The 25,721-nt window shown below is 53.8% G+C and overlaps 1 protein-coding gene across 3 annotated transcripts; it reads left to right on the top strand.

The window, feature by feature from the left end:
* The first annotated feature begins 2,267 nt into the window (after positions 1-2,267).
* On the top strand, positions 2,268-15,457 carry ARID5A (AT-rich interaction domain 5A). 3 transcript variants are annotated; one of them, XM_079941317.1, is made up of 8 exons: positions 2,268-2,393; positions 9,714-9,829; positions 11,266-11,386; positions 11,745-11,797; positions 11,899-12,000; positions 12,240-12,337; positions 12,600-12,759; positions 13,113-15,457. In XM_079941317.1, exons 1-8 carry the CDS (start codon positions 2,390-2,392, stop codon positions 14,337-14,339), a joined length of 1,881 nt encoding a protein of 626 aa, XP_079797443.1. In that variant the 5' UTR covers positions 2,268-2,389; the 3' UTR covers positions 14,340-15,457. The 3 variants fall into 3 exon arrangements, with proteins under 3 accessions (XP_079797443.1, XP_079797441.1, XP_079797442.1); XM_079941315.1 differs by lacking the exon at positions 11,899-12,000; XM_079941316.1 differs by lacking the exons at positions 2,268-2,393; positions 11,899-12,000 and adding an exon at positions 9,050-9,105.
* Positions 15,458-25,721: the final 10,264 nt, after the last annotated feature.

Here is a 25,721-nt window from a genome sequence, read left to right as displayed (position 1 = left end):
TCTCCATCCTGAACCTTGGGCAAACAATCCTTATAGAATGGACAAGAGAATTCCCTGGTGGTCCAGTGGTTGGGACTCCGAGCTTTCACTGCCAAGGGCACAAGTTCGATCCCTGGATGGGGAATTAAGGTCCCGCGAGCTGTGCAGCACGCCCCCCCCCCCAAAAAAAAAGAATGGACAAAGCTACGTGATGGCATTCCACACAGCATCTACCACCACGGCCTCAGCTCTCCTGGAGAGAGCTTGTAAACTGGGAAGTGGGGTGCACTATTATAATCACCATTATAACAATTGTTCTAGGCAGTTACTATTGTTGATGATGTGTCTGTTACCAAATCTACAAGCACTGGCTTTTACAAACCAACCCATTATGGGGTAGACAAGGGAGCCCACAGTGTTGTCCACTCTGGGCTGAGCCTGGAGAGTTCTTTCATCTCAGAGCCAAAGGGTAAGGGAGAGGGTTTCAGGGTCACCAACCTACAACCCTGGTCCATTTGTTTAGGGTGATGGATGGGCAGTAATTGATGCAAACCTGGTTGGTGGGTGCCTGGGTACAAGGGCTCCTTAACCATCTGTATTTCCAATCTGCGCCTTGCTCCTGGATTCCAGGCCTCAGTGCCAGCTACCACTGGACATCTTGCTGACCCACCATGTCCTCACCAGCACTCAAATCTTCCCCCTTACGCTTTCTCCTCCTCAGGCCATGGTCCCTGATTCAGTTAACAGCACTGCCAAGAGATGCTGAGGGAAACGGTTGAAGGGGCCTGTACTGGAGCTCTGATGCCTGTATTTAGCTCAGCCTCCACCACTTACCAGCTGATTTACTTTGAGCTGATTAATCCTCCAGAGCCTCAGTTTTTCTGTTTTTTGTTTGTTTTTTGGCCGCAAGACTTGTGGGATCTTCGTTCCCCGACCAGGGATGGAACTTATGCCCCCTGCATTGGAAGCGTGGAGTCCTAACCGCTGGACCGCCAGGGAATTCCCGAGAGCCTCAGTTTTATCCTATAAAATTAGGAAATGCATAGAGCTGTTTGTATTAAAACTAATCAACAAAATTGTGGCTGCCTACTCTTGTATTAGGAACAGGGTTTAAGTCCTAGCTAGCCACTGCTGAGACCTTAGGCTCTTTCTTCAAATTGAGGTAAAATATATATCACAAAAAATTTACCATTTTAACCATTTTTAAGTGTACAGTTCAGGGACATTAAGTACATTCATATTGTTGTGCAACCATCACCAACATCCATCTCCCAAACTTTTTCATCTTGCAAAACTGAAACTCTGTACATATTAAGCGCTAACTCTCTATTCCCCCTGCACCCCAGCCCCTGGCAACCACCATTCTACTATTTGGCTCCATGAATTTGACTCTAAGTACTATAAGTGGAATCATACAGTATTTATCATTTGTGTGTGGTCTATTTAAGGTTCATTCATGTTGTAGCACATGTCAGAATTTCCTTTCTTTTTCAGGTTGAGTGATATTCCATTGTATGTACAAACCGCAGTTCACCCATTTATCCATCAGTGGACTCTGGGTTGCTTCCACCTTTTGGCTTATTGTGAGTGATGCTTCCAGACCTTGAGCTCTCAAACCCAAGCCTCGGTTTCCTCTTCTGTGATGTCAGTATGGCTGAGTTACTTCTCCCTCCAGCAGAAGTCCTGCTGCAGCTGGCTCAGCATCTCCTCGGGCCCCACTCCACCCAAAGCCTCACCCCTCCAAGCAGGGGTCATGCCCCCTCTTTCGACTGCTCACTTTGTAGCTGTCCTCTCTGTCGTTGAGATATATGTGGACACTGGCCGTCCACATATATCAGGTTTCCTGTCCCAGGCATTTCTGGGACCCCACAGAGCTTTGGCCAAAGACTTGCTACTTTGGGCGGGGTCCTTGTTTAGCTAACACCAACCATCACTACTTATATGCTGGGCTGGGAGGGAGATGGACAATGCCTTACACCGAGTTCAAGTCAAAGTCAGAAGGGCTTTGCTCACCCCACGCAGACCCCCAGTTCCCTGCTGAGGAGCAAGGAGGATTTTTCCAAGGCTCGAGTTTTGCCTCCAGAGGCACAAGGCAGCAGTGACTCCTGGGTGTCCTGCCTCAGTCTCTCCAGGTGAGCAGCCTAGTTCCGCGGTCTCGGAGACTGGGGAGGGGAAGAGCACACTACAACTCCCAGAGTTCCCCTGCCTCAGGGGGCGGTCCCTGCCCCTCGCGGAAGAATCGGACCCGCCAACCGGAGCCCAGAGCGGAGCGGAGGCGGGCGGGGCGAGGCGGGGCCGCGGGTAGGCGGCTGGCAAGCTGCTCGGCGGGTCAGTAGCGCGGAGAGCGCGGGGTCGAGAGATAGGGTCGTGCGGAGCACCTCGGGCTGGAGCCGCTGGACCTCGCCGGGCCATGGGTAAGCGGCTCTGTGGTCCGGCCCGGGATGGGGCTGGCGGCCCCGTGGGAGGGCGAAGTTGCGGCGCCAGGTCTCCCCCGGCGCTCGTAGCCGTCGGTGCTGCCTTGGGGGGCTAGCGGGGCCGGGGGTGGACTCGAGGGCGAGGACGTGGGGACCTAGCCTGGACCGGGGCGCCCGCTCCCCCCGCCCGGAGCGGGAGGGTGAGGCCCGGTGTCGGCGCGCGCTCTTCGAAAAAAAAGAAAGACAAAAAGTTTTGGCGGCCAGGGGCTTCCCGGGCGTTTATCTCGAAACTCTTGTCGTCTTTTGACTGAAATTTACCAAGTTCTGTACGGTTCTGTCATCCCACTTCCTGCTGTGGTTTTCAATCTCGAGCTGGTCTCAGCTAATTTGTTGTGACAGCTGTCCGCAGCAGTTCTCTGCCTGCAGCCCCCCCGGCCCCCCACCCCCTCTCGACGTCACATCCCGGTGGTTCTCAGAACCCTCCGGCGCCGCCGAGAAAGGGGCACCGGGGTCCGCTGGGCGCGCGGGACGTTTTCCACTGCGGCCGCCGTTTCCTGAAAGTGACTCTGCGCGGGCTTTGAAGAACTTGCTCAATGCATTTTGAAGAATCAACTGTTCCTCTTTCAGCCGAGGGGCGTGCTGATCCTTCGGCGGTTACCGGCTCCTCGCCCCCTACCCTTTCTCTTTTTCTTTTCCCTTCCCTTTTTTCTTTTCTTCTCTGGTCTCTTCTCTTCTTGTCTCCTGTCCACCCTCCTCTACACACACACCCCCACGCTCCCCACGACAGGGAAGAAGTAGCTTCCCTTTTTGCTCGGCGCATCTTTCTCTTGTCTCTTTTTTCTCTCCTCGGGTCTCCAGGAGGGACGGGATGGCGGCCCCGGGAGTGATGGGGGCGGTGGGGTGGTGGGGAGAAGAGGAGTGGCGGTGCGCGGGCTGCGAGCGTGCGAGAAGTTTGGCTTCGCGCACAGTCCGAGCCTGGGACCACGACACGGCTGCCTCGTCTCGGTCCCTGCGCAGGGTGTTCAGGGGGCGCGGCCAGGCCGGGCTCTCGTCCTCCAGTCCCGCGGACGCTGGGATAGGGGTGCGGGTCGCCGGCTGCCGGACCCCCGAAGGCTCAGGGTGCGGGTACGGCGGCACTTCGCTGGCCAGACCCCGGGTCCCTTTGTTTGCGGGGTCGTCAGCTATCGAGGAGGGGTCCGCGGGGCCGAGGAGAGGATAACAGGTGCTTCTTGTCCCCTCCCGAGCACCAGGGTTGGGGGCTTGGGGTCTCTGTGCCCACAGGCCGTGTTAGGGCAGAGGAGGGATGGGAGATGGCAGCTAGTGGGTTGGGCCACGGGAGTGGAGTTCCAGAGTCCGTACAAGCCCCGGGGACCCGTCTGGGGCCTCGAACTTGGAACGGCAGAGGTAGAAAAGACCTCAGGGAATCAGCCCCTTCTTGTATAAGAGTCTGGGAAACTGAGTTTTACAGACCAGCCCTGGTCTGGCAGTGAGGACGAATCAGGCCTCTAAGACCCCGCCCCCTCTCCCTTCGCAATGGTTCTGGAAACTGGCCTGGGATGGCCCACCCTCCCTCTGGGACCTTGTGGTACCGACTTGGAGAGCCATCCTTGGCGGAGGGTGTGGGGTGCTCTAGGAGCGGAGCGGAAAAGCTGAGAGGCAAACGAGTGCCCCAGGCAGAGGTCAGGCAGCTGACACAGCTCCGTCCTGGCTGTGCCTCTACTGTTGGCCAGTGTTTTGGACAAGCCGCTGCCAAGCCTGGTTCCCCCATAGGTGGAGTAGGTGCAGGAAATGTAGTCCGTGAGGACACAGGAAACGGTCCGTAGATGGAGCCGTTACTGTTACTGTCAAATATCACCCAGACTTGGAGGGGAGGGACAGTGGGGATTCAGCCCCATCCTGGAACAGGGTCTTTTAGGATATCCCAGAGCCGGCTAAAGGGCGCCGAATTCCAGCAGGGCTTGGGAGTTGGCAGTGTCGTATCTGGTGCCCCCATGCCCCCACTTTTCTACACTCAAGGCTGTCATCTTGGCCCCAGATGTTCCTAGACCCTGACTCCCCTCTTCCCCCAGCTGAGACCCAGAGGCAGGGCTGGGTCGGGAGCTGCACCCTGTGCCCTCTGGGCTTCCATGTCCCGGTCGTCCGTCTGTCCTTAGCGCTGGCTGGAGCACAGCCCTTGGCAGGTCCCCTTCCCCAAACCACGCTAGAGCGAGCTCCACACGGAGACTGCCAGGCAGCCGGCTCCTGGGCCACAGAGTGGACTGGCCCCTTCAAAGGCTGTCTTTGTTTCAGCTCCAGCTCCAGCTAAGAGAAACTTAAGCCAACGGCCTTAGGCGAGGAGGTGTGGCCGCCTCTGCTGGTTGTTATTGAGGCTGCTGTTACCATTATTGTGGTAATTGACACGGTGCTCCCAGTGGGTGACTTTTCATGAAAGGAAGTGTCGCTTCCTTTCCATCACACCAAGGGTGAATGAGGCGGGGGAGGGGGCGGGGGGGAGGAGAGAGAGAGAGAGAAAGAGAGAGAGAGGCAGGCCTTGAACTAGTCACAGCTGGGCGGCTCTCAGCATCAGCACTATCTGAGGTCAGGTAGCTCATACTGCACCGGTAAGGCTCAGTGGGGCTTGTGTTTTTGGAGCACCTGCTCTCTGCTGGGCAGGACTCCAGGCGCTGAGACACACCGGGGAGTGAGCAGGACAGGCAGACCTCAGATCTCACTGAGGGATGCGCGCACACATGTGCACACAGTCAACTGTGGTTGGTAGGGAGAGCCTCGTTTCTTGCTTTGTTCTGCTTAGAACGTTGGGCCCATGGGGGGTCTAATATAGATAGGTAAACTAAGGTACAGAAGCACCTGTGTGGAGTCAGAGCTCCCTCCCCATCCCTCCTCCTGCCCCACTCTCATCTGCTTTCAGTTCATCTGGCAGGGCAGCAGACTAACAGGAATGCTGTGGTGGGAGACTGCAGATCCCCCAGGGAGGGTGGGCAAATGGGCACCCTCTGAGCACAGAGAAGGAACTTGGGGTCTCCCTGCTCCCATTAAAAAACTTTAGATCTCAGGGTTCAGTGTCTTGGGACAGGCAGACTGCACTGGTTCCAAATCCCAGCTTTGCCACTAGAAAGCTGTGTGACTTCAGGCAAGTTATTGACCCTCTCAGAGCCTCAGGTGTTGTATCGTTAAAGGGGGGGAAATAATACCCACTGGGTGCTGGGAAGATGCAGTGAGCTAATGTATGGAAGTGCCTACTCCAGGGCCTAGCAGAGACTGATTTCAGTTGGTGGAGTACATAGTGTGGAAAGAGAGGGAGAGAGGGGCCTGAGAACAGGTGGGCTTCACTTTGGGAATCTCCACTTTTGCAGCCAGCGACTGAAATTAACCTCTTCACTGCTGTGGTATTAGGATCTAAGGTTAAGCTTGACTTTCACAGAGCCATGGAGCTGAACAGAGACAGATTCCTAACATAGGAGGGGCCTGAGCCATCCCACTGCCCAGCACCTGCCACGCCCCCTCGCTGCCAGTGAGGGGCTGGGTCACAAGGGCCCCAGAGATGAGGAAATGGCAGCGGGCTGTGAGCTTAGTCCTGCTGTCATTGTCAGGGTTCTTCTCACACTATTGCCTAGCTGCACAAAACTCGGGAAATAAGCTCAACAGGGATGCACAGGGCCTGTGAGCAGGAACCTCTGAGCACTGCAGAGGGAGACCTGAATCTACGGAGGCACGTGGTCCTGCAGAGGAAGATGCACTATCAGAAAGGTGTTATTATCTTTCAAAGTAATTTCTAAATGTAAATGCCCCGCCGCTTCCTCCCTCCCTCCCTTCCTTTTTTTCTTCTTTCCTTTCTATGAGACAGAATTATCCTAAACTTCAGAAGGAATTTTCTAAGAGGAGTAATGATGGGGGACTTATGCTCCGAATAGTACGTTGTGTTACAAGGCTACAGAAATTAAAACTGTGCATGGGTCCAGCATTCCACAGTGAATCAAGCAGAAGAGAAAGTCCAAAACCAGCCCCCAAAGTGTTCCTTACAAGCCTGCAGATTGTGGGAAAGTAGCATTTCAGATTATTGGGGGAGGAGATCACTCAGTCAATACTGGGACCACCCACCCATGGGGAAGTATGGTTAAACCCCTATCTCGTACCTTATAAATTTATTTATTTTTGGCTGTGTTGGGTCTTCATTTCTGCACGTGGGTTTTCTCTAGTTGCAGCGAATGGGGGCTACTCTTCGTTGCGGTGCGTGGGCTTCTCATGGCGGTGGCTTCTCTTGTTGAGAACGGACTCTAGGCGCGCGGGCTTCAGTAGTTGTGGCACTAGGGCTCAGTAGTCGTGGCTCACGGGCTTAGTTGCTCTGCGGCATGTGGGATCTTCCCGGACCAGGGCTCGAACCCTTGTCCCCTGCATTGGCAGGCAGATTGTTAACCACTGTGCCACCAGGGAAGCCCCTCATAACTTACAGATTCCAGATAGATTAAAGTAAACAGATAAATAATAACCATTATTGTCATTATTGCTTCCTGGATGGAAAAGGCGATGTCTGAAGGGCATGCCTTTGGAGAGCAGAGGTTTTCTTTTTGTAACTGAATCCACCTCCATTACAACAGGGCATCTGAGGCTTTGTGCTCAGAGGGGATCTATACACCCATAAGCTCGGGGCAAGACAGGAACTCAGTGGCTCATGGCAGCAGCGGTCACTCAGCGGCAGCTGGGTTTCTGGGAGGCAGGAGGACTCACCCGGCACCTACAGCAGGAGGTTTCAAACTTATTTCTTGTAGCAGAACTCTTTTTCCAAATGAAGATTTACCCGGAACCCTGATCTACCAATGATTGGGGAAGAGAAGGATAGGACAGCCAGGGACAGGACAGGCTGGGGAAGGAGGGCAAAGACTTCTCCCCGCCCTCCCTCATCGGGGCTGCAAGAGTGTGGGCCTAGAAGGCCCTGCCAGGATGAGTGAGCACACCACCAGTCCTGGGTGCGAGAGAACGGAGGCCGGCTGCACTCTGGGACTCAGCCACACACAGAGATAGAGTGTTTCCCTTTGTGGCTCTAGGGAAGCTATAATCCCTTTCCCGTCTGGAGTTAAACAGCTCAGATTGGTGACCTCCTTTCCAGGTAACCCAAGTGCCTGACTCCAGGAGATTTTCCCAGGAGAGAATGGCCCAGGCAGAGCTCACCAACTCTGGAACTGAGCAGGAGGGACTAGGGCCACTCTGGCCTGGTGGCTCTCAACCTGTCTGCCCTCTCAGCTCCCCTGGGGAGCTTTAAACTCTGATGCCCCTTGAAGGACCTTAAATCAAACTCACGCGGGGGTGGGGTGGGAGACAGGCATCATGTCTGTTAAATGCTCCCCGCGTGATTCCAGTGGGCCCTGGTCCCACCACCTTATTTCTCTGAGGCCCGAGGACAGTGACTGACTTGCAGCAAATTTGCGAGAGGGCTTCAGTGAGAAGCCCCATCACAGGAACACGATGGAGAGACTCCTTCGGAGCTGAGCATTTTTGTTTCAGGCAAGAAGGGAGAGAGGATGTGAAAGCAGAGCAGAGAAGGCAGGAAGGGAAAGGAGAAAAACAGGAGGATGCAGGCATGCCCATGACCTAGAAGGCTTTGGGATTCATGGCTAGTTAGCAAAGGACTCCAGCGTCCTTCTCTCCCCATTTCACAGAAGGGGAGGCTGATGCACAGATTCGCCCAAGGACCTGGTTGGAAAGGCATCAGTCTTTTGGGGGGCAGTCATTAGCACCCACTTATTTCTGGAGATTGACCGTGTCTCCAGTGGTCAGGAGCCAGCCTGCAAGGACGGCCCAGGCCCAACTCATGCTTGACAAGTGTTAGGCTGGGTTTCCCTTCCTGGTTTATTTGGACTCTCCACCAAGGCTTCGCGGTGTTGGTGATACAGCAGCCGCAGTGGTGGCGAGGCCAGGCCCCTGGACTGGTGGTCAGACAGACCTTGTTTTGAATCTGGTCCCTCAGGGCGGCAAGCAACTTAACCTCTCTGGCTTCAGTCCCCCCAGCCTCCCTTAAAATGGGATTCCTCTGGGACTCAATGAGAGAACATACATGAAAGGGCCAGTGACACAGAGCCAAGACCCTGCACAGCGCCCTTGTGAACAGCTACGCAAGGGGACACTGTTCAGCGGCCGGAGGTTCTGCAGCTCGTGCTTCTGGGTACTGCTGACCTTGTGGGTCACTCTGGCGCGGGTTTCTTGTTCTTAAGGAGATTCTTTTTCTGTCTGGGTTGGAGGGGGAATCTTGCACGTTCCCAGCAGTAAGGATTTCTTGAGTTGGAGCGAACCAGGACAGTTCTTTAAGGATTAACCAAAAGGAGAAAGGAAAGAAAAAAAGAAAAGGTCAGAGGACATGGGCTCCCGGTCTCACACCTGCTGCCAGCCAGAGCAGCTCCCAGTGGCTGTGCTTTGGCAGCGGCAGGGGTGCTGTGTCTTTGCAGCCATCAGCTCTCAGGATGCCCTTAGTAAAACCAAGCCCCTGGCTCCTCCCTCCCCTCTGTCAGGTTGTTGTGAGACACTCATTCTCGCTTACCTGCCACCTACTTTGTGGGTTGCTGGGCGGCCTCACGAAGTTCTCAGGAGGCCAGACAAGCCGTGGGCATCTCAGTCTGGATGGCCCATCTGGATGGTGTGAGGATGGCTAGAGGATGACTAGAGAGAAGTGCTGTGCTTGGCTGGGGCTGGGAAGGGCCACCCCGAGGAAGCGACTTGTCAGGTGAGACCTGAAGGGTCACCAGGAACCGTGCAGGTGAGGGGAGCGTGTGGCCTAATTAGGGGCAGTGAGGACTCTGCTGGTGCCTCAGGCAAAGGCTGGGTGCTTCACAAATAGGAACTTACCCTCTTCTTGATTATTTCTGGAGGGTTTATGGTCCAAGCAGCCCCCCGTGGTGCTTTGGGGGTCCACAATCATGGAAGCCTCTGCAGCTTTCCCAAACTTTCTGCCTGAAGGTGGGGCAGGTTTTGGAGACATGATTTCCCCGAGCACCACGGCCCCAGTGCCGGTCTCCTGTCACTTGACCCCAAGGTGATTTAGGGTTTCCTTCGAAGTTGTGGGCAGAGGGCTGGAATGGAGGAAGGAAGAGTGTCAGGTGTGGTGTGGGCGGGGCCTGGTGGGGCTGAGAGGGGAGGAGGGCAGAGTCGGGGGAGCCCTGTGTGTGTTTAGAGGGCTGCCTGCAGCAGCCGGGACCGCGTGCAGAGGACACGCAGCAGAGGACGGCGGCGAGGACTCACCCCCACCTGGCCCTCCTGCCGCCCGCTCCTCCCTGCCAGCATCTCACGTTCTCTCCCTCCTCCCCCCTTCTCTCCCTCTTCCTCTCCTTCCAGCACCTCCTGTCAAAGGCAAAAGGAAACAGTCAGAGGATGGTGACCCCCTAGACCCACCTGTGTCTCCTCAACCCGACGCTGAGCAGAACAGGAGCCAGAGCCCCGTCCAGCTGGAGGTGAGCTGGACGACCCCCCTGGGGCCCTCTTCCCTGCCCCCCCTCACCCCCGCCCCACCTGTGTGTAGCCTCCCAGGGGAACATGGAGACTCCCTGGAGATGTGTTCCCTACCCCCCATCCTGCAGAGAGCCTGGAAAGGGGCCCAGCCCCGCTGTCCTGGGCCCTGCACTGGGCGCTGGGAGCGGGGCAGACAGGAAGGCTCACCCGTCACCCCTGGCTAGGGTTTCAGGCTTGGTTTCTGTGGCAGAACCCTTTTATCAAATGAGGATTACCTGGAACCCTGACATATGAAACAGACAAAAGCACTATTCTACGATGTGGAACTACATTTACATCCTTCCGTCCATCCACATCGATAACATGGACCTTAGAGTCACCTCGTGAGATCTGCGCAGCTGTGTTGACCAGCGAGGTCAGAGTGGGCAGCCTCAACTCCTCAGCGTCGTGCTTTGCAGCCATTTGCTTTGGTGGCACAGGCTGGAGTAGAAATCCTGATTCGTGTAGAAGAGTAGCTGCAAGTGGGAACAGGTTTTAACAGATTGCCTGGAGTTCAGAGAAGAGGAATAGAAGAGCACATTCATTTGAAGCTGTGGTCAGAGCGCCTTCATTCCGAGGCTCCAGAGAACAGCTGCCTTGGGCTCCAGTGTGTGCCAATTCCGTGCATTAACATATGAGGTGGCTTGCTTATTACCAGAGGTCTTTGATTAGTCAAAATCAGGGACATGGTACTTGAATAGAGTATTTTTGGAGCACGTGGCTCTCGGCACGGTTCTAGGCCCTGGTGTTTTTCGTCCTTCTCGTGTTTGGGGCCTGCCCTGCCAGGACCTCAGCCCCAGCCTAACAGTAGCCCCCTGCCCTGAGCTACCAGCCACGTGAACAGCATCGGCAGAAATTCCCCGAGAGCAGAAACCAAAAGACCTGTGCATCTGACAGAAGTGCCAGTTGGAGCCCAGGACAGGGTCTCCCCTCCCTGAGTTAAGCACGTGGACGGGCGGGTCACAGAGTCAGGCCTGGCGGCGCGGCGCCACAGAGCTAGGGAGCACCAGGCACTTTTGTTCCTTCAACCTGGACCACGGAGGCTGCTGGGAGCCCTGGGGACACTGCGCCTACCGCCAGGAACTCACAGTGTGGTAGAGGAGCTGAGATGCAGATGTGACAAGTGGAAGAAGTGGTCAGAAACTTGGAGAAGGTGCAGGGCTGCTCCCAGGGCCTCTGTGGACCTGACCTGGGGTTCTGGGCACTAATAGCTGACACCTGTGCCTTTTTGACCCCAGGAACAAGCAATGCAGCCCAGAGCTGGGTCTGGGGGTCTGCTCCCTCCTGTGGGAGCCTGGGGGCCACGCATCTCTTTCCTCCCCAGCAGCCTGAGGTTCCGCCCGTCCCCAGCCTCCCAGCAACTGAGGGCTCATGCTGCTGCCTCATGTTTTTTCCCCAGGACTCCCCCGAGGCAGGCGGGGAGCGGGAGGAGGAGCAGGCCTTCCTGGTCAGCCTCTACAAGTTCATGAAGGAGCGACACACGCCCATCCAGAGGGTGCCCCATCTCGGCTTCAAGCAGAGTGCGTCCCTGGGGTGCAGGCAGGGAGGGGGGGCGCCCGGCAGGGGACCCCCACCCAGGCAGGGCATCGGGGAGCACCTCCGTTCTGGGTAACCCTGGACGCCGCCAGCCCACGGGGGTTGCACACGGAAAGGGTGCCCCCCTCCAGGCACAGGGCTGGCAGTGGGTGGGGCTGGATTTCCACCCTCACAGGCCACTGGGCCCCCAGTGCACGGGGCGTGGCCTGCCTAGCCATCCCAGTGGCCCTGTCTGGGTACGTGCTGGTTCTGTGCCTGCCTGACAGGGCCAGGGGGACAGGCTGCTGGCTACCCCTTCCTCCTGCCAAGACTGAGAGTGGCCCTGCCCTCTCTTTTCTCCAGTTAACCTGTGGAAGATCTACAAGGCCGTGGAGAAGCTGGGGGCCTATGAGCTGGTAAGGACAGCACCTCTGAGGCCTCACCCTGCTGCATCTCCTGGCACGTCAAGCTGGGGGAAGAGAGTGAGCCCAACAGAGCTGCCCTTACCACTAGACAGGAGGACGAGGCAGCGTCCCAAACCCTGCCCTTCCCCAGTTCCCCTGTGTGCTACGGGGAGAAGGAGGGGCCCGCCTTGCCCGCTGCTACTTTGCTGCTCAGAGCAAGATTTCCTCTCTTTCCATCTGTTCTGTCCTCGTGCTTGGAAAGCTGCTTGGGCCAGCACTCGGGCGGCCCCTGGGCGGGAGACCTGGCTGGCAGCCAGGGGAGCCCCCTCCAACCTCGCCGCCCCACTGCTGGAGAAGCAGCTGCAAAACTGCATCCAAGTGGGGACCCCAAGCTGTGAGGACCCCGTGGCCAGGGGGTGCCCGCCGGCCATGCCTTCACGTGGCATCCTTGCAGGTGACTGGCCGCCGCCTCTGGAAGAACGTGTATGACGAGCTGGGGGGCAGCCCGGGCAGCACCAGCGCGGCCACGTGCACACGCCGCCACTACGAGAGGTACGGCCAGGCCCGCGGCTCACAGGACCTGGGCCTTCACCCCCAGGGTTGGACCAGCAGGGCCCTGAGCGGGGAGGGCAGACTGCAGGCCTGCAGGCCTCCTGGACGAGATGAGGGAGAGCGCGGGCCCCCGTGGGTTGTCTGTGTGCTTGCCGGGCAGGGGTGTTCGCGGTCCGGGGCTGGAGGAGGCCGGGTAGGCCTGGAGCGGTGGGAGCCTGCTGCCAGCCTGGCCTCCTGGTCAGCGTGCCCGGTTCCTCCTCAGGTTGGTCCTCCCATACGTGCGGCACCTGAAGGGAGAGGATGACAAGCCCCTGCCCCCCTCCAAGCCCAGGAAGCAGTACAAGATGGCCAAGGAGCATCGGGGGGATGACGGGGCCACTGAGAGGCCGAAGAAAGCCAAGGAGGAGAAGCGGGTGGACCAGGTGAGCTCTGGCCGCCTCGTGCCCTGCCCCTCACAGCGCCCCGTACCTGTCCTCACCTTGGCCGCAGGGCTCCCTGCCTAGGACACCCAGAACTTCCTCTGAGGGCAGCACTGGTGGGTGCGTGGGTAGGGTCTGAACTCCCATCTGTACCCCGTTCACCAGTCCCTGTGTCCTGACCCCAGGCTGTGTCTATTCAGAGGATGGGACACCTTTTGAAAATTTTGCACAAAGGTGCTGGAAGGGCTAGCAGAGGCTCCTGGGTGCCCCCTTGGGACCTTGCTGTCACCAAGTGCCCAGGTCAGGGTGCATGGCTCACACCCAGCCCTGAGGCCTGGCCTTTTCTCTCTTTCCAGATGATGCCAGGAAAGACCAAAACAGATGCCCCTGACCTGGCAAGGCTTCCTAGCCAGGAGCCCTCCAGGGACGGCATGGAACAGCGAGGCCCAGCCCCTGGGCCCTCTCTGCCCTTCGTGGGTGCCAGCGGCTGCCCTGAGGCCTACAGGCGGCTTCTGTCCAGCTTCTACTGCAAAGGGACACATGGTATCATGTCACCACTGGCCAAAAAGAAGCTTCTGGCCCAGGTGAGCAAGGCGGAGGCCTTGCAGTGCCAGGAGGAGGGCTGTCGCCACGGGGCAGGTGGGGAGCCCCAGGCACCCCCAGCTATTCGGCCCCTGGAGAATCCCCGGAGCCCAGGAGGGCAGGCTGAGAACTCCAGGCACCGGCTGACGCCTCCGGAGGGAACACAGGGCCCTGGTGGCAGCCTCAAGGAGGAGGCTCAGGTGGGCCCTCACCCGTCGGCCCCCATCTTCACTGGCTGCTTCCACGCCTACCCCACCGAGGTGCTGAAGCCTGTCAGCCAGCACCCTCGGGACTTCTTCCCCAGTCTTAAAGATGGGGTGTTATTGGGGCCTCCTGGCAAAGAAGAGGGGCTGCCAGCCAAAGAGCCCCAGCGGGTGTGGGGTGGGGATGCCGACCACCCCTCTGCATTCCACAAGGGCGGCTCCAGAAGGGGCCTGTACCCCAAACCCAAAGCCTGCTGGGTGTCCCCCATGGCCAAGGTCCCTGCCGAGAGCCCCGTGCCCCTGACCACCTTCCCAAGCAGCCCAGGCCTGGGCAACAAGCGCAGCCTGGAGGAAGAGGGCTTGGTCCATGGCGGCAAAAAACTGCGGGCAGTGTCTCCCTTTCTTAAGGAGGTGGATGCCAAGGAGTGCGGGACCAAGTCTGTGGGGCCCGACTTGGCCGTCTCCTGCCTGCTGGGCCCGGCCCTGGGGCCCACCCTCCCAGAGGCCTGCAGGGGCACCATGCTGCGCTGCCCGCTGAACTTCGCCGGCACCCTGGACCCCTTAAAGGGCCAGGCCACACTCCCCTTCAGCCCCCTGGTCATCCCGGCCTTCCCAGCCCACCTCCTGGCCACTGCAGCACCCTCACCCATGGCCGCTGGCCTGATGCACTTCCCCCCCGCATCCTTCGACAGTGCCCTGCGTCACAGACTTTGCCCAGCCTCGTCTGCGTGGCACGTGCCACCTGCCACAACCTATGCAGTGCCCCACTTCTCCTTCCACCTCAACACCAAGCTGTAGGACTGAGCCCGCAACACTGTGCACAGGGTCTGACTCAGCCTGGGATGGGTAGGCACCGCCAAAGGGCTCTGGGGTGGAGCCCACTCCTCGGGAGAACTCGGCCGTGCCTGACGCAGGGATGCGCCCTCGGCTTGGGAGCCTGGCCCAAAGAGAGGCAGTGAGAAAAGTGGGTTTATCTCTCGAGGAGGCAGCCCGAGCCCAGGGGCTGGGGACCCAGTGGTTGCAAGGCCTTGGGAGAAGACGTTAAGGCTGACAGCTCCCAGCCGGGGCCCCAGAACAGAGGCCAGGAGTGGGGTGAGGGGTCGAGGGGCCGGTTAGCAGCGTGAGGCATCCGGGCTGCCTACGGAAAAGCCAATAAAACACCTGTGAATCCACGCTGCCCTGAGGTGTGTGGTGTGGACCTTTGCAAGGGCAAGGTGGGGGCATCCTTGCGGGTGGTGCCTCCCACAGGCTGACACAGGGGAGCCAGGGAGAGGGACCTGCCCAGCACCTGCTCGGGCCTGGGATGCCATCACCCCAGTGAAGGGTGGACCCAGAGCCAAACCCAGCCTCCCGCACATACCTCAGCAGGCTGTGCCCTTCGTCCTGTGCCTTCAATCCACTTGGCTAGTTGCGCCCCAGGACAGCTGCCTTTTGCCTACCTCATGGTACAGATGGGGGCCTGAGGCGCAGAGAGGGCTGGGGACTTGCCCAGGTTCCCCAGCAGGTAAGTGGGGGAGCAGAGCTGTGCACTCAGGCGTGACTCCAATGCTCTGAGCTAAGCCACAGGGCGCCCTGCAGCACCCCTGGGGGCTGAGGGTGTGAGCAGGAAGCGCTGGTCCGCCCTGGTGGTGGATGCAGACTTGCCAGGCTGCTGCTGAATCTTCCTGGTGAGCCCCCCGCTTCACCCCCAGCTGCCTGCGACACAAGGGTGTGGGGCACAGGAGGTTCCTACTGGGGGCACCTGGAGGGAAAGAGAGGGGTAAAGGGGTTACAATCTTGGCCTGGGGCATCTGCCATATTTCAGATGTGGTTGCTCCAGGGGCTCAAACCGTGCAGCCTAACGCCCTCCTTCCTTCAGGCTCTGCCTGGGGAGCAGTGTGCCCCCGCCTGTCTCAGTGGGAGGGGTGCCCCTGTCAGAGGCACTGCTTCCCTCCCTTCCTCAGGCTGCCTGTTCCCGGGAGCCGGGCACAGCTGCCTGCTGAACTTCATACAGGTTCCTGGAAGGGCAGTGCCACTATTGGCCTCAGGGTCCTGACTTATGGCATCAGATCTATCAGCTGGCGATGGGGTATCTGGCAGGTGGTCACCGCTGTTGTGAACACTCAGGCTCTGCAGGGACATGTCTGGATTCCCTTCCTCCTCTGGGGAGAAGCCAGGCGCCAGCCCAAGTAGCCCGAGTTCCCGGCTCCCGCAGCACCCACGTGCTCCCATCCCTCTGAGCCTCTGGAGTGTCCGTGGTTGACGAGGAACAGGAAGAGGACCGAATTCTCTGGCCACCCTCCCTGCAAGTGCCCTGGGTGCTGGGCTACAGACCCCCTGGGTAGGGGCATCTGCTGTGTGTGGGGCCCTGCCTGATACGGGGCAGGGTTGCTGGGGTCCCCTTCATCTGCAAAGCCACAGCGGCCTCACCCTGGCACAGAGGTGGGCTGGTGGCCTGGCAGCAAAACTTGAGCTCGGGTGGCTCAGAGCCGTGATGGTGGCGCCCTCTGGAGGCTGCTCTGGGAAATACTCCTTTCCATGTGAGTATCCTCATGCTGAGCTGGTCCCCGGGTGGGGGTGGGGGTGGGGGTGGGGGACGCTGTGGCTCTGCTTGGGCATCAGCAAACACCAGGGCTGAAAGTGGACGTGCTTCCTGGAAAACCTCTGTGCCCTGTGCCCTGCAGCTCCGGCGTGCTAGCTCTCCATGATTTTCCTCACTCTCAATTCCCGGGGATGGTACCATCCCTATTTACAAATGAAGCAGCAGCTCCGAGAGGCCCCGCAGCCTCAGGTGCCAGGCTGGGCTGCGTGGAGTGCCTGGCTCGCTGGAAGGGCACCCTGTACATGCTTCCTGGCACTGCCGCCCTAGGCGGACAGGTGCATCCCAGGTCATCGTGGTTTTTATACTCTTTCCTTTGTGTCACCTGCCCTGTCCCAACAGTCCCTGACTCTGCCCTGGGGACCCACAGGCCAGCACCTGCCTTTGAGGCATAAACCATGTTTCAGGGTCTTTTTAGGACTCCTTCCAAACCATCTGTGGTGTTTGAGCTGTCGGCGGTGGTGAGCGGAGGCGACTCTGAAAGGGATGTCCCCACAGTCCCAGCCCTTTTCCCAGGGACAGTCTAAGTAGAGGCCGTTTGACACACACGGTCTATTTCCAGTGGGTGCCAGGTGCTGTTTTAGGTGTTGGATGGACACCCCAGTGGACAGAACCTTCAAGTTTCTGCCCTCGTGGAGCTGACGCCCTATGGGGGAGGCAGTCAATTAAAAAATGAATAAAATACAGAGTGTCAGGAGAAGCGTTGGGGAGAAAAATAGGGCTGGGAGTGGACTGTGCAGTTTTTTTATGGCAAACGTAACTTGGCATAACCTTTACCATTTTAACCATTTTTAAGTACAATTTTTAAGTACAATTCAGCGGCACTGAGTACATTCACAATGGTGGGCGACCATCACCACTGCCCATTTCCAGGGTGTGGCGTTTTAAACACAATGGCCAGAGAGGTAGAAGGTGGCATCTGAGCAATGGCTGGAGGAGGAGACAGAGGCTTCTGGGAGCTTCTGGGGGCAGAGCAGCAGGGACAGGGAGAATCAAGGCCCCCAGGGCAGGAGCAGGCACGTGTCTGAGGATCTGGAAGGCTACGGAGGCTGGAGTAGTGTGAGCCCGGGGAGCAGTGGCAGGGGAGGTGAGGACGGCAGGGAGTGGGGGACCCAGGACACGGGTCCCGTGGGCTCAGAGGGCCATGGCCACCAGAGGAGGTGAGCTGGGAACATAAGGGGGCAGCTGAAATCACTTTGGTTATTGGGTGAGTTCGTGGGACTGAGTGGTGTGAGAGTGGGAGAGAAATCACTGGAGGAGAGGAGGTCGGGACCAGAGAAGTTGAGATGTGGGAGCCTTGAAACCAGCTTTCACTGCAGGGGGCGCGGAACTAAGATCCCGCATGCCTCGCCGCCAAAAAAGAAAAAATTTAAAAAAATTTAAAAATTAAAACAAAAAATCAGCGCAAGTAGGACATCAGCGGTTTGGGGCGAGGACTGCTGTCTGCAAGGACTGGGGAGGACACAAGGGTCTGTGGGTGACTGCAGCAAGGACACGGGGGGGGGTGTCCTATTCTGGTGTGACCTTCAAAGCGGGGAGCCAGGGGGTCTGGAAGCAGGGGGTGGCTCAGGCCACTGTGGGTAGGGTAGCGTAGGAGGGGCTGCAGGGGAGCGGGCTCACGGTGGGCACAGCCATGGGCTGGCAGTGGGAGGGAGGTACTAGAAGGGCTGGCTGGGAAGTGAGAGATTTCCATTTAGGCTCAAGACCAGAGGCTGCAGATGGTGGCCTGAAGATGTGTTTAGTTGAACCCATGTAATTTTAAAAAATGTTTTTGTAACTAGTTGCCAGCATTTAAAAATCAAGAGATTTCACATAAAAATTGGGGAATTGGGCTTCTCTTTAAAAATCAGAATTTCCAGACACATGGAGATCACTGCCTGAAGCTCAGTGGTGTCTGCTGTCCTTTGGTCAGGGTATACCTGCCCATCCACTACAGCCCTGCTTGTCGCCAAGCCCGAGGGACCCAGCCTGGGTTGGCCACCTGGTCTCCCGAGGACAACGGGCGTTTCCACATTCAAACTGGAGCCCTGCAGCCGCTCAGACGCTAGGCGGCGGCTTTCGCTCTGTTGTCGTAAGATCAGCCAGGTCTGCTTCCGGAGCAAGTAACTCCAAGAATGTCCTGCTGGAAAACTTAACAGGGCTTCCAGACAGGAGGGCAGGGCAGAATTGGGTCACTGCAGAGTCACCTGTGCAGTGTCCCCTGGTTTCCAGGCTGCAGGGGCAGGCGGTGATGGGTGGATGGGACAAGGGCACAGGTACCCCCCTGCCCGGCTCCTCAGGTATCAAAAGCCTTTGCCCCACTCTGGGCCATGCCAAGTGGAGCCACTGCCCAGCTGTGTTTGTGAGGCTGCCCAGGAGGGAAGGGGCCGCTGGAGGGAGAGCAGGAAGGGGCTTCCAGGCGGGGAGGGGCTGCCTCCCCACCTCCACCCCTTCCACGACCGACCAACGATCCTGACTGTCGGGTTCTTGGCTTGATGTTCGGCATTCCTACCACCTTCCTGGCCTGGTCACCCCTCCCTTGAGGGAGCAGGGGGTGGGGAGGAAAGATCAAGGAGGTGGAAGGCAGATCCCCAGCCCTGAGACCCACTCCCCCATGGTTCAGGAAGGATGCTCAGGCCCTTTACTTGCAAACAACAGGAATGAGCTCCCACCCCGGCAGGAAAGAGCTTGCGCGGCTCACAGGACTGCAGGGAGAGCTGACCAACCAGGCTGTGCAGGCACCGACCCTGAGCCCCTCTCCGGGGCACTGCCCTGAGCTGGCTCCCACTGGGAGGTTCTGTCCACTGGGGTGTCCATCCAACAGCCTCTCTTCCCAGCCCTGCATTCAACAACATCGCGCTGGTAGCCTGAACTAGGCCAAAGTGAGAGGATTCGCATCCCCCACAAGCCGGCGCTCCAGCATTTCCCAGCACACCACTGCCATCTGGCTCAGCTCTGCTGCCTTCTCCCCCGGCGGTCTCAGGGTAAGGACAGATTTTTCAGGAGAGAGTCTGATCTCAGGTCCTGTGCTTACCTGTGTTACCTCACAGGAAGTGTGTCTGCCAGGTAGACCAAAACCATAGCTGCCATGCTGGTGACACCAGACGAATAGGGTTCACTGGGCCTCCATTTCCTCACCTGTAATACGGAAGTAAGTCATTTCTACCTCAGGAGTCATGGGCATTTAGTGAAAGTGCTTTGTAAACTGAAGTTATGGATGAATGTGAATCATCAACTCCTTCCCAGCATTTCTGCTTGGCCAGCCTGACCACCCCCTGCTCAGCTCCTTACCTCAGGGCCTTTGAAATTCCTGGTGTACGGACCGCTACTCTCCAGCCTGGCTTCTGACTCAGAGTCACCCTGACCTTTGGATCCTGTCTGGTCTGGGACAAGAATGGCAAACCTGCTTCATCCCAGGTACCAGCTCTGATTGATGGTGGTTTGTCTGCAGCTCTGGGCTGACTCAGTGTGAAAGTGATATAATCGATTAGTGATGTCTGCCAAGGGCCCAGGAGAGAGAGGATGCTCACCTGCCACAGAGTTGCCATATTATGCATGATGACTAGCTGGTGACCACCTGATGATGGGCTGTCTAACTTAAACTTAGGTCCCTGACCTCACGGCCACGTCTCAGCCGCAGGTCCTGTGCAGAGCTGTCTGGTTTCCCTCCCACATAAGCAATGGTTGTGGAGGAGCAGTGTTTGGGCTGGGGAGCCAAATCCTAGAAGCTTGGGTTGGACATCACCTGCCCATGAGCTACTGAGTTGAATGCCTGGGTAGTAATCAGGGAGGCAGCTTCTTGGGAGAGATCCAGGTAGGCTGGCCCCAACCGTGCAAAAAAAAAAAAAAAAAAAGTCTTTCCACGTGGGCTGTGTGGAGAGAGATTATCTAGGGTCAACTCCAAGAGTAGAGTGGAACAATTCTAGCGTCCCTTGTGGAGTAACTGCGGTGCATTTGAGATGGCCTTGGGTACTGGGGAAGTCAGGAGATGATAAATTAAAAGAATCATTCCAACTTTGATCAGCTCACCGCCCTGCATAAACCTGGCCCATGCACTCCACTGCCCTCAAGTTAAACCCCAGATGTCTTAGTAGGAAGGCTCTTTACTGGCCCTGCTTCCTCCCAGTCTCCTGACTCCCTACCCCCATGGCATCCCCACCCCCAAGGCAACCTCTGTCTGGGCTGAGCCCTGAGGCACCACCTCAGCTCCCCTGCATGCCTGGCCCTCCCTCGGATCTGGAAGCACAGAAAACGTTGACCTGAAAAACATTCCCTTCACGGATCGCAGTGTTCCTTCCAGCCTCGCTCAGAAGCCTTCTGAGGAAGACTTACTGGCCCAGGTACCCATCCCATGTGCCTTCATGGCACCCGGTGCTTCTCCCATCCTGCTGTGCAGGACCTATTACAAGTCTGTACCTTCCCCCCAGACTGTAGGCTCCCTGAGGGCAGTCAGTGTTTCCCATTCACCACCAATCCCCAATCCTACCTCCCTCCATAGGACAGGTGTCCTAGGCCCACCCAAATAATTATTATGGTACTTATGCCTAGTAGTCGACATCAGGACCCTTTTCCCCAGCCGCCTCTGAGTGGTTCCCAGAGGGCTCTTACGTGCGCAGGAGCCATCCCCAGGTTATTTCTGGAGAACTGTTCCTCACCCCATCAGCCCAGAATGCTGGCGGCCCTAGAGAGGAGTGACCTCGGCCAACTCCCCACCTGGCTTTGGAGAAAGGATAGAACCAACTCTTGACTACTGCTTCAGAAATACGGGCCAAGCCCCATCCTCTTCCCCCTTAAACACACACACACACACACACACTTGAAACTAGGCAGGGAGAGAAACAAGATTTTATTAAACTTTCAGGAACAACAGAAGGGAGACACAACAAAGACGGACACAAGCCATAGCTGCTTCTTGAAGTTGCTACTCAACCCCATCCATGTGGCAGGTGCTGCTCCCAGCTGCCAATGTAGCAAAATGGAAATATATATATATATATCACATGTCATTACTATTTTTTAAATAAGTATTTAGTAGTATTCCTTGAAGATAAGCAATAGGAATCAGCTGGGTAATTTAAGAAAAGGATGGAAAGGAGATGGTGGCTCATAAACGTGAAGGACTAGAGTAGAACCAGGCCTTGGAAAGCACAAGTCAGATCTGTGCATGGGATGTAAGCCAATCATAACAATTCTGTTCCCCACTTCTCCAGTCTCCTGGCAGGTGGGAGCCATGACCCAGATCTGGCCCTTGAGATCTGTTATGGACTGAATTGTGTCCCCCACTCCCCATTCAAATATTAAAGCCTTAACCCCCAATGTGACTACATTTGGAGATAGGGCCTTTAAGGAGGTAATTAAAGCTAAGTGAGGTCATGAGGATGGGGCTCTAATTCAATATGACTGGTGTCTTTAGAAGAAGAAGAGACACCAGATCTCTCCCTCCCTCTCTCTCTCTGAACAGAGGAAAGACCATGTGAAGATGCAGCAAGAAGACAGCCATCTTCAAGCCAGGAAGAGAGGCTTCATCAGGGGAAAAAAAAAAAAAAAAAAAAAAAAGCAGCAAAAACTGACAGAATTGAAGGGACAAATATTTCTATAGTAATAGAGACTTTAATACCCCACTCACAATAATAGAACAATTGGACAAAAGTAAGGAAATAGAGGACTTAACACAATAAACCAACTAGATCTAACAGACATATATAGAACACTTCACCCAACAACAACAGCATACACATTTTTCTCAAGTGCACATGGGACATTTTCTAAGATAGACCATATGTTAGGCCATAAAGTAAGTCTCAATAGATAGCAAAAGATAGATATCATTAAAAGTATCTTCTCTTACCACAATGGGATGAAGTTAGAAATCAATAACAAAATTAAAACTGGAAAATTCATAAATGGTAGAAATTAAATAATATGCTTTTAAATAACAATGGACGAAAAAAGAAATCACAAGGAAAACTAGAAAATACTTAGAGATGAATGAAAATGGAAACACTTAAAAACAAAACTACCACAGGAATTCCCTGGTGGTCCAGTGGTTAGGACTCCGCACTTCCCCTGCAGGGGGCACTAAGATCCTGCAAGCCATATAACACACCAAAACAAAACAAAACAAAACAAAACTACCCTATGATCCAGCAATTACACTCCTGGGTGTTTATCCAAAGGAAACAAAATCACTATCTAGATATATGTACCCCCCCCATTCATTGTAGCACTATTTGCAATAGCTAAGACATGGAAACAACCTAAGTGTACAGTGACAAATGATGATAAAGCAAATGTGGTGTATATACACAGTGGAATATTATTCAGCCATAAAAAAGAACGAAACCCTGCCCTTTGTGACATGAATGGACCCTGAAGGCATTTTGCTAAGTGAAGTAAATCAAACAGAGAAAGACAAATACCATATGATCTCATTTATATGTGAATCTAAAAAAACCCCAAAGACACAGAGAACAGATCAGTGGTTGCCAGAGGTGAGAGATAGGGGGTGGGCAAAATGGGTGAAGTTGGTCAAAAGGTACAATTTTCAGTCTTCCAGTTATAATTATATCCTGGGGATATAATTTACAGCATGGTGACTATACTTAACAATACTGTATTGTACATTTGGAAATTACTAAGAGAGTAAATCTTAAAAGTTCTCATCACAAGGAAAAAAAATTTGTAACTGTGTGTGGTGATGGATACTATAAATATCATGGTAATCATTTCATGATATATACATATATCAAATCATTATGTTGTACACCTAGAACCAATACAGTGTTATACGTCAATTATATCTCAATAAAAAAGGAAAAATAAAACTTTGAAAAAAACCCCAAGAAAATGAAAACATGATATAACAAAATCTATGGGACACAGCAAAGGCAGTGCTAAGAGGGAAATCTATAGTTATAAATGCATTAAAAAAGACAAAATCTTAATTAGGAGCATGGGATTAACAGACACACACTACTATATATAAAATAGATAAGCAAAAAGGATTTATTGTACAGCACAGGGGACTATATTCAATATTTCATAATACCTATAATGGAAAATAATCTGAAAAAAATATATAAATGAATCACTTTGCTGTACACCTGAACTAACACAATACTGTAAATCAACTATACTTCAATTTAACCTCCCCACACACAAAAAACAAAACCCCCCGCAAGATCTTAAATCAACAACTTAAGGAACTAGAAAAAGAAGAACTAAACCCAAAGTTAGCAGAAGGAAATGATAAAGATTAGAGCAGAGATACACAAAACAGAGAATAGAAAAACAAAAGAAAATCAATAAAACCAAAAGGTGGTTCTTCAAAAAGATTAAAAAAACGACAAATCTCTAGCTAGATGGACCAAGAAAAAAAGAGAGAAGACTCAAATTACTAAAAATCAGAAATGAAAGTGGGGGCATTACAGAAATAAAAAGACTTATAAGAGAGTGTTATAAACAACTTCACACCGAAATATTAGATAATCTGGATGAAATGGGGAAATACCTAGAAACACAAAACCAACACCAAGACTAAATCACCAAGAAATAGAAAATCTGAATAGATCTATAGCTAGTATGGAGATTGAATCAGTAAACAAAAATCTCCCAACAAAGAAAAATCGAAAACATGATGGCTTCACTGGTGAATTCTACCAAACATTTCAAGGAGAACTAATGCCAATCCTTACCACTTTTTCAAAACACAAGGAGGTGAAGACTTACACAATGAAAATAACAGAACACTGCTGAAAGAAATGAAAGAAGACCTAAGTAAATGGAAACACATCCCATGTTCAGGGATTGGAAGACGTATTGTTAAAATGTCAATATTACCCAAAGCAATCTACAGATTCAGTGCAATCCTTATCAAAATCCCAATGATGATTTTTGCAGAAATAGTAAAACACATCCTAAAATTCACATGGAATCTCAAGGGACCCCCAATAGCCAAAACAATCTTGAAAAAGAACAAAACTGGAGGGCTCACAGTCCTCATGTCAAAACTTACTACAAAGCTACAACAATCAACTGGCATAAAGGCAGACATAGAGACCTATGGAATATAATAAACAGCCCAGAGGTAAACCCTCACATATATGGTCAAATGATTTTTGACAAAGGTGCCAAGACTATTCAATAGGGAAAAGATAGTCTTTTCAACAAAGTGTGCTGGGAAAACTGAATATCCACACATAAAAGAAGTTAGACCTTACCTAACACCATATAGAAAAGTTAAATTCAAAATGGATCAACAGCTAAATGTAAGAACTAAAACAATAAAACTCTTAGAGAAAACACAGGACAAAAGCTCCACAACACTGGATTCAGCAATGATTTCTTGGTTATTATACCAAAGGCATAAGTAATAAAAGAAAAAAATAGACAAATTGGACTTCATGAAAATTAAAAAAACTAAAAATTTTGCATCAAAAGACATTAACCACAGAGTAAAAAGGCAACCCACAGAATGGGAGAAAATATTTGCAAATCATGCATCTGATAAGGGATTAATATCCAGAATATACAGACAACTTCCAAAACTCAACAGAAAAAAAAATACAAAAATAGGCAAAGAACTTGAACAGAAATTTCTCCAAATAAAATACATAAATGGACAATAAGCACAGGATAGGATGCTCAACTATCATTAGGGAAATGCAAAGCAAAACTACAATGAAATACCAGCTTACACCCATTAGGATGGCTACTATTAAAAAGCAAACAAACAAAAAGACCCCAGAAAACAGCAAGTGTTGGTTAGAGAGGATGTGGAGAAATTGGAAAGCTTATGCACTGCTTGTGGGAGTGTAAAATGGCATAGCCACTGGGGAAAACAATATGGTGGTTCTTCCAAAATTTAAAAATAGAAATACCATATGATTCAACAATTCCACTTTTGAGTATATACCCAAAAGAATTGAAAGCAGGGTCTTGAAGAAATATTTGTATACCCTTGTTCACAGAAGCATTATTAAACAGCTAAAAATGTGGAAGCAACCCAGGTGTCCCTTAACTGATGAGTGGATAAGCAAAATGTGGTATATACATACAATGAGATATTATTCAGCCTTAAACAGGAAGGGACTTCCCTAGTGGTGCAGTGATTAAAAATCCACCTGCCAGTGCAGGGGACATGGGTTCGATTCCTGATCTGGGAAGATCCCACATGCTGCGGAGCAACTAAGCGTGTGCGCCATAACTACTAAGTCCACGCACCACAACTACTTAAGCCTGTGCACTCTAGGGCCCACACGCCGCAACTACTGAGCCCGTGTGCTGCAGCTACTGAAGCCCGCGTGCCTAGAGCCCGTGCTCCGCAACAAGAGAAGCCACCGCAATACGAAGCCTGCACACCGCAACTAAGAGTAGCCCTCACTTGCTGCAACTACAGAAAGCCTGCATGCAGCAAACGAAGACTCAACACAGACAAAAATAAATAAATTAAATAAATAAATTTATTAAAGAAAAGAAGGGGACCCCCCTGGGGATCCTTTAAAATATATATATATATAGTGTTGCTTATTCTGTTCGCCCCTCCAGATTCATCCTTCTCCCTCTCTGCCCTGCTTTGTGTCCTAGAACACTATTCTAGGATGCTGACCTATATGGACTTCTGC

This window comes from Stenella coeruleoalba, assembly GCF_951394435.1.
Source record: "Stenella coeruleoalba genome assembly, chromosome: 13".
In the NCBI taxonomy this organism is placed as follows: Eukaryota; Metazoa; Chordata; class Mammalia; order Artiodactyla; family Delphinidae; genus Stenella; species Stenella coeruleoalba.
This window is presented reverse-complemented; position numbering and strand designations above follow the sequence as displayed.